Genomic DNA, 8,162 nt, shown 5'->3' with positions numbered 1-8,162 from the left:
AATTCAAAGACAATTAAAGTTGAAAACATGTTTTAACAAATCTAAGTCGATAAGAAAAAAGCCCAATAACAAATCTACATGACAGACTTGAAGCTTCTGTTTTAAGGAAGGAGCCGCTAACAAACTAAATGAAACCCTCTGGAGAGCTGTGAGCTGTTTCTTTCTTAAAGCATTTTCAAGTATGAAGAATAATTTACCTACATTGGATTTACTTTTCCAATAACTGAACTTATGAGGCGATATACTCTAGTGAGCGGACCAGCCCTTCTTATATTTGTCTGTGAGAAAAAGTTGGACACCCCTGTTTTACAGTAAAGCATTCCTTGCAAGTATAGTCCAAATCCTGATATGTGTTGTTCCCTCTCGTCAGGCCAAGACTCACAAACCGGCTCAGCAGCACCAACACCGGGAGGAGTTGCACTTCGTGGATGAGTATGGCCAGCCAATCACAATGCAGGTGGAGGCGAGACGGGAGCATGGTCACAGGAGGCGGCGGTCTCGATGCGGGCCTGAGTTCAGCGTCCCAACGGAGAGACACTGGGAGGCCCTGAGAGCCATGGGGCTGATGGAGGGAGAGGGGGGCCAGGGAGACGGATACCCTGCAGGGTGGGTACTGTTGGAAGCTTAGGGACGGGGTAAAGAGTTTAAAGGTCCCCTATTATACTGTTTTTCATCAATATATTATCGCTCTCAGATATATACAAATATGTTTGCCTCCAAACACCAAACAGATCATTACCCATAATCCTCTCTCCTGTTTCAAAAGTGCTGATTCTCTGTCTGGGGGGGGGGGGTTACCTTGGTTGCTGATTGGCTAATGGTTACACAAGCCAAAAAATCGTTATGACATCATAAAGTGGCCAAAATCTGATCAGCTCATTTTCAGACAGGTTTTTATAGAAATGGATCAAAAAGAGAGAGAATCTTTGTTCCTGAAACTTTCAGAGTCTCTTTCCACAGAGGGGACATGAGGAAGAGGGGACACATGTTACATTACATTACATTACATTGCATTTAGCTGACGCTTTTATCCAAAGCGACTTACAATAAGTACATTCGACCAGGAAGACACAACCTTGAGGAAAACAGAATCATATAAGAACATCAGGTTTCAAAGAGCCAATCGTTTCTACATGTTGATGTAGAAGAGACATGAAGAAGAGGGGACACATGTTGATGTAGAAGAGACATGGAGAAGAGGGGACACATGTTGATGTAGAAGAGACATGAAGAAGAGGGGACACATGTTGATGTAGAAGAGACATGGAGAAGAGGGGACACATGTTGATGTAGAAGAGACATGAAGAAGAGGGGACACATGTTGATGTAGAAGAGACATGGAGAAGAGGGGACACATGTTGATGTAGAAGAGACATGAAGAAGAGGGGACACATGTTGATGTAGAAGAGACATGAAGAAGAGGGGACACATGTTGATGTAGAAGAGACATGGAGAAGAGGGGACACATGTTGATGTAGAAGAGACATGAAGAAGAGGGGACACATGTTGATGTAGAAGAGACATGAAGAAGAGGGGACACATGTTGATGTAGAAGAGACATAAAGAAGAGGGGACACATGTTGATGTAGAGGAGACATAAAGAAGAGGGGGACACATGTTGATGTAGAGGAGACGTGAAGAAGAGGGGACACATGTTGATGTAGAAGAGACATGAAGAAGAGGGGACACATGTTGATGTAGAAGAGACATGAAGAAGAGGGGACACATGTTGATGTAGAAGAGACATGAAGAAGAGGGGACACATGTTGATGTAGAAGAGACATGAAGAAGAGGGGACACATGTTGATGTAGAAGAGACATGAGGAAGAGGGGACACATGTTGATGTAGAAGAGACATGAGGAAGAGGGGACACATGTTGATGTAGAAGAGGGGACACATGTTGATGAAGAAGAGACATGAAGAAGAGGGGACACATGTTGATGTAGAAGAGACATGGAGAAGAGGGGACACATGTTGATGTAGAAGAGACATGAAGAAGAGGGGACACATGTTGATGTAGAAGAGACATGGAGAAGAGGGGACACATGTTGATGTAGAAGAGACATGAAGAAGAGGGGACACATGTTGATGTAGAAGAGACATGGAGAAGAGGGGACACATGTTGATGTAGAAGAGACATGAAGAAGAGGGGACACATGTTGATGTAGAAGAGACATGAAGAAGAGGGGACACATGTTGATGTAGAAGAGACATGGAGAAGAGGGGACACATGTTGATGTAGAAGAGACATGAAGAAGAGGGGACACATGTTGATGTAGAAGAGACATGGAGAAGAGGAGACACATGTTGATGTAGAAGAGACATGAAGAAGAGGGGACACATGTTGATGTAGAAGAGACATGAAGAAGAGGGGACACATGTTGATGTAGAAGAGACATAAAGAAGAGGGGACACATGTTGATGTAGAGGAGACATAAAGAAGAGGGGACACATGTTGATGTAGAGGAGACGTGAAGAAGAGGGGACACATGTTGATGTAGAAGAGACATGAAGAAGAGGGGACACATGTTGATGTAGAAGAGACATGAAGAAGAGGGGACACATGTTGATGTAGAAGAGACATGAAGAAGAGGGGACACATGTTGATGTAGAAGAGACATGAAGAAGAGGGGACACATGTTGATGTAGAAGAGACATGAGGAAGAGGGGACACATGTTGATGTAGAAGAGACATGAGGAAGAGGGGACACATGTTGATGTAGAAGAGGGGACACATGTTGATGAAGAAGAGACATGAAGAAGAGGGGACACATGTTGATGTAGAAGAGACATGGAGAAGAGGGGACACATGTTGATGTAGAAGAGACATGAAGAAGAGGGGACACATGTTGATGTAGAAGAGACATGGAGAAGAGGGGACACATGTTGATGTAGAAGAGACATGAAGAAGAGGGGGACACATGTTGATGTAGAAGAGACATGAAGAAGAGGGGACACATGTTGATGTAGAAGAGACATGGAGAAGAGGGGACACATGTTGATGTAGAAGAGACATGAAGAAGAGGGGACACATGTTGATGTAGAAGAGACATGGAGAAGAGGAGACACATGTTGATGTAGAAGAGACATGAAGAAGAGGGGACACATGTTGATGTAGAAGAGACATGAAGAAGAGGGGACACATGTTGATGTAGAAGAGACATAAAGAAGAGGGGACACATGTTGATGTAGAGGAGACATAAAGAAGAGGGGACACATGTTGATGTAGAGGAGACGTGAAGAAGAGGGGACACATGTTGATGTAGAAGAGACATGAAGAAGAGGGGACACATGTTGATGTAGAAGAGACATGAAGAAGAGGGGACACATGTTGATGTAGAAGAGACATGAAGAAGAGGGGACACATGTTGATGTAGAAGAGACATGAAGAAGAGGGGACACATGTTGATGTAGAAGAGACATGAGGAAGAGGGGACACATGTTGATGTAGAAGAGACATGAGGAAGAGGGGACACATGTTGATGTAGAAGAGGGGACACATGTTGATGAAGAAGAGACATGAAGAAGAGGGGTCACATGTTGATGTAGAAGAGACATGAAGAAGAGGGGACACATGTTGATGTAGAAGAGACATGAAGAAGAGGGGACACATGTTGATGTAGAAGAGACATGAAGAAGAGGGGACACATGTTGATGTAGAAGAGACATGAAGAAGTGGATTTTGCATAATAGGTGACCTTTAAGCTTTAGTTTGAGAAAGGGACTAAATTATGTATCTCGCGTTGTCCTAAGTCAAGGCAAGAAGACAGTAATCTAAATAAGCGTTGGACTTTTTTCTTAGTTACATATTTGGGAATAAGGTTAATGTTCGGGATTAGGGTAAAGGATTGGAATGGGGTTTAGGGTTAACAGTTGTGTTGAGCTTTGGACCAGGTAAGCATTTTGGAAATGCGAGGGGAATTTGGAACTAAGTTAAAAGTGGGACGCGTGGGACGCGTGGGACAAGGGTACGATTTTTAGAATGGGCCAAAAAGTATTGGACTGACGTAAAAGTTTGTAAAAAGGAAGATGAAGACCTCTACTTCTACATCTATTGATGATTGAAACATCGGGGAAACACTTTTCACTTCAGGCTACAGTTTGCAGAGTCAGCATGATATTCAGTCTCTTGGCGCTTTTATAAATATTCATGAGGGATAGTTTGTTCTGCTGAGGCGGCCGTCAGTGCAACTCATGCTTTGATTATACAGGAGAATGAAGACTCAATATTCATAGAGGAATTTACATATCATGGAAACAAGAACCATTTACATCCATGCAACCCATGATCTGAGCTCTGATACATTTCCCTTCACCTTCTTCTAAAACATGCTTCTTCCACACAGGCCATATTATGGTCACATGGCCGTGTCACCTGACCTGTACTCGGCCAACAGTCACATGATGATGTCTGATGTCTATCCACCCAATGGATACCTGCCGAGATCATCCAATGATCAGCATCAGGGGAACAGCTACTTGCCCAGCGTCTCCTACAGCTTAGATCACCTGGACCGACTGGACTACCAGGTGACTTGTTGTATTGTATTGTCTTCTGAATTCATTCTAGGGATTGCTATTATATATTTCACAAGTAACGATTTGAGACTTATTTCTCATTTCTATTCCAGACTCCAGAAATGTTGCCCTACCAGCCTAACTCAGAGAGCTGTCTGATTGGCTGCTACAACACAGAAGAGATGGAGCCCAATCATTTCTCCAGACAGGTATTTTCAGTGATGGCATCAAAGCCATTTTACTTCTGATTTGGTTGTCCTTTGCACTTGTTTAACAAATCTCTTCATTGATTGTGTGTATATAGGATATACATATTTTATACATATTTGTATTTTTGTATTCGGGATTGTGGGAAACGGTATTTCGATCTCTGTCTATACACACAAACTGAAAGATTGACAATAAAGTTGACTTTGACTTTGATTTGAAATGTTGTCTTACTTGCTCTTCAGCAGGACTACCAGCCTCCCTGGCGGTCTGACCGTCACCTAGGATACCTCCCCCTCAGTGAGCTGGACAGTGGGCTTGGATGTGGTCCTGACAGTCCCCACCACCGGGCGGCGTTCTCCGAGGCAGAGACAGACGCCATGTCTTCTCTGCCGGGTCACACCGCCTCCTCCCAAGGCTCCTCCTCTTCCTCCGAGTCCCTCATCTCGTCTGAACCCAGCGACTCGGGTTTCCACAGCGTCAGCACCGGGGAGCACAGGCGACTGCATAAGATACACGGAAGCCACGCCCATCGACAAACTCACCATCTTCGCTCCGGCCACTCCCCTCGAGAGCAGAGAGGACGCTGGGATTTGGAGTCCATCCCAGAGACCACTCAGATGACTCACTCTGGAGCACCACAGGCGTCCCGTTGCACTGTGGGTAACAGCACGACCACCACAGTGCACTTCCACAGAGCTGAGAGAAGTCCCACCTTACCTCGCCACCGCTCACCACCTTCCCCTTCCATTGGTAAGTAAAGCCCTCCAATTATTATTTTTTTATTTTATATTCACCTAATGCCATATTTTACAGATTCGTAAAACCACAACATCAGAAGGACTGTAGCGGCCAAAATCATATAGAACTAAAACGGATAACTTAACAGCCGCTGAGGCACTAGCTAGCGGATCTTACGCAGGGCAATGATCCAGGTCCAGACAAGATTCTCCGTTGTGCATTTTATTCCTATAACAAAATACAATGAACAGGTTTCCTATATCTCGTTCCTTAAGCCTTTCCTATGGCTTTCCCTTGTGTAGCTTGAAACACCCTGGTAAAAAACCGTTTGCCTACTAGTGCTCTGGCTCCCACCTCCACCTGTCTCCATTACACCAGGTGCTCTAATCACCCAGTGCCCAAAACATGCCTTCAAAATAAAAGCATAGAAACTACTTTAATTTATGAGACTAACTACGAATACATTTACAATAAACACTATAAAACAGCAAGAAAATAAATGTTAAACTATTAAATAATATAAAGAGATATATAGCTCCAACAAGGACTATCAACCAGATTATAATGTCAGAGTTTTAGGAATCGTTCAAATCTGTTCGGTCCATACTTAGAGTATATGAGTGTAAGGGAACATGCATGTAAGTTTATGATAATGACTTGGTATCTTCTTATTTTTTCCCTGCATATACCCGATTAAGAAGCACCGAAGCTGCCAACGAAAGGTTGTTTAAAACAGAGAAGTAGGAGTGCTCCTCACAACCAAAAAAAATATATATATAATATATTTAACTATTATGTATGGTATGCAAAACATGTGTAGATTTGCATAAAGACAGACGATAACATCGTACAAGACAATTCTGAATCATTCATGGTCACCGTTTCCCTTCAAGGGGATGAATGAACTGGACTGATGGGGCAACATCAATCCAGGAGTAGTTTGAGATATGTTCCTGTTATTCAGCCGTTGATCCTGTCACATAAAAATGTACATTTGGGATGAATGCAGTCCTTGATTTATTTAGATACCATTCCAATAAATCCCATACACATTGGCAGTTGTGCGAGGCATCCATGTCTTTGTTGTCTTGTTTAACACCAACAAGCTTTTTGGGACCCCTTTGAGGTAACTGTTAGGTGTTAGGGCTAAAGGTGGTCCGACATGTTCTTCAAGCTATTGAGTGTTCCCTGGAAACAGGTCTTGCTATAATGACTAAGTGGAGAAGTATGTATTTGGACATGCATTGTAAGACTTCAGACCTGATTACTTGTCTGCAGGTTGTCACACTGAGCCCTGCCAGCGTAGGGCTCTGTGGTTGGAGCAGCAACAGCATGGTGGCGGCAGGATAGAGGTTCCAGTGCGGAGTCGAACAATAACAGATTTGAGCGAAGGCCAGCGCCCCCGCAGGGCCAGTCATCCCAACATGGCCGATCCAAACAATCTCCAGAGCAGCCAACCGCGAGCAGCCAGCAACACGCTGGGCCCGAGGAGCAGGGCCAGTTATCCCAGTAACTCTCGCCCCACCAGTCACCACCTCAGCATCGACAGAACCAGTATGATCAATCAGCAGAACATACTGAGAAACAGCAAGTGCATGAGCCGGAGCAGAGAGGAGGACTCCCTCTCCAAGAGTCCTGGGTCCGGCTCCAGTGGAGCGTTAGACTGGCGCGGGTTTCAAACCTTAGGGAGTCGCCCCGGCATGCCTACAGCTCCCTCTGTTCCTTACTGCAGCACCCTGGGAGCCCCACAACATCACCCTCGCTCTCCCCCCTCTCCACGCTCCAGACTGTCCAATCAGAAGTCAGTCAGGAACCAGCTCCTGAGAGCACGAGCTTACCGATTGGCCAGGGAACGCAGCGAGGTCACAACAGATGAGGACGTGCGAGGAGAGGGGGAGAGAGAAAGGGATGATGACGGGGACGATGGACGATGGGCTGGGAGATACTGGAGCCGCACCGAAAGAAGACGCCATGTTGCGTTATCACGGCAACACAGAGAGAGGAGGGGAGGGGAGGAGCATGGCGGGGGTCTTCAGGGGTCGCTGTCGTCTCAAACTGTGCTGGAGCTGAGCCACATGAAGCAAAACCGACTGAGGAACCGCAAACTGCTTGATGATTGGACAACTGTTGAAGAACTGCTGACTCACGGGACTCGAGTGGAGAGCGACAGTCAGCTTTGTCCCAGCCCTCTCTTATCAGTTACAACTGTCTGATTGGGAAAACTCATGATGATACACATTGCTATATTTATGATGATTGATGAAAGTAGCCGATGCACACTCAGGCCCAGATTCATAGAAGGTTTGCGTAGTTAAAATTGCAAATGTCTGCACTAAATTGACCAAATCAGAAAGGCTAGTTTTTGGTGACAGAAGTCATGGATCCATCAATTACATTTAAATTAGATCATTTCGCTGCTACCAATTGCATAGTCAATATATGGGGAGGGTAGGGGGAGCCTGAGGATATCAACCAAGTTAATATATAGCTGATAAACCAAAACAATGACTTAAAAAAGGCTAAAAGTTGGCTAGAGCTGCTGAGTTGGTGTTACACTTAAAAGGATTGGCAATACTAGTGTTCAGTGCCATTTTCACATTGCATTGCACCAGTCTATGCAATGTGAAATGTTACAACTTTTGAAATAAACAAATGCTTATACAGTATAGACGCTTGCAGACATGATCTTAAACAG

The 8,162-nt window shown here is 44.7% G+C and overlaps 1 protein-coding gene across 1 annotated transcript; it reads left to right on the top strand.

The window, feature by feature from the left end:
- Positions 1–550: 550 nt before the first annotated feature.
- On the top strand, positions 551–7,680 carry LOC117449614 (uncharacterized). Its single transcript, XM_034087391.1, has 5 exons — positions 551–606; positions 4,348–4,531; positions 4,633–4,728; positions 4,972–5,479; positions 6,746–7,680. Exons 1-5 carry the CDS (start codon positions 557–559, stop codon positions 7,678–7,680), a joined length of 1,773 nt encoding a protein of 590 aa, XP_033943282.1. The 5' UTR covers positions 551–556.
- Positions 7,681–8,162: the final 482 nt, after the last annotated feature.

Source organism: Pseudochaenichthys georgianus, chromosome 7, assembly GCF_902827115.2.
Source record: "Pseudochaenichthys georgianus chromosome 7, fPseGeo1.2, whole genome shotgun sequence".
Classification (NCBI taxonomy): Eukaryota; Metazoa; Chordata; class Actinopteri; order Perciformes; family Channichthyidae; genus Pseudochaenichthys; species Pseudochaenichthys georgianus.
The sequence above is the reverse complement of the archived record's forward strand: the minus strand, read 5'-3'. Positions and strand labels throughout refer to the sequence as shown.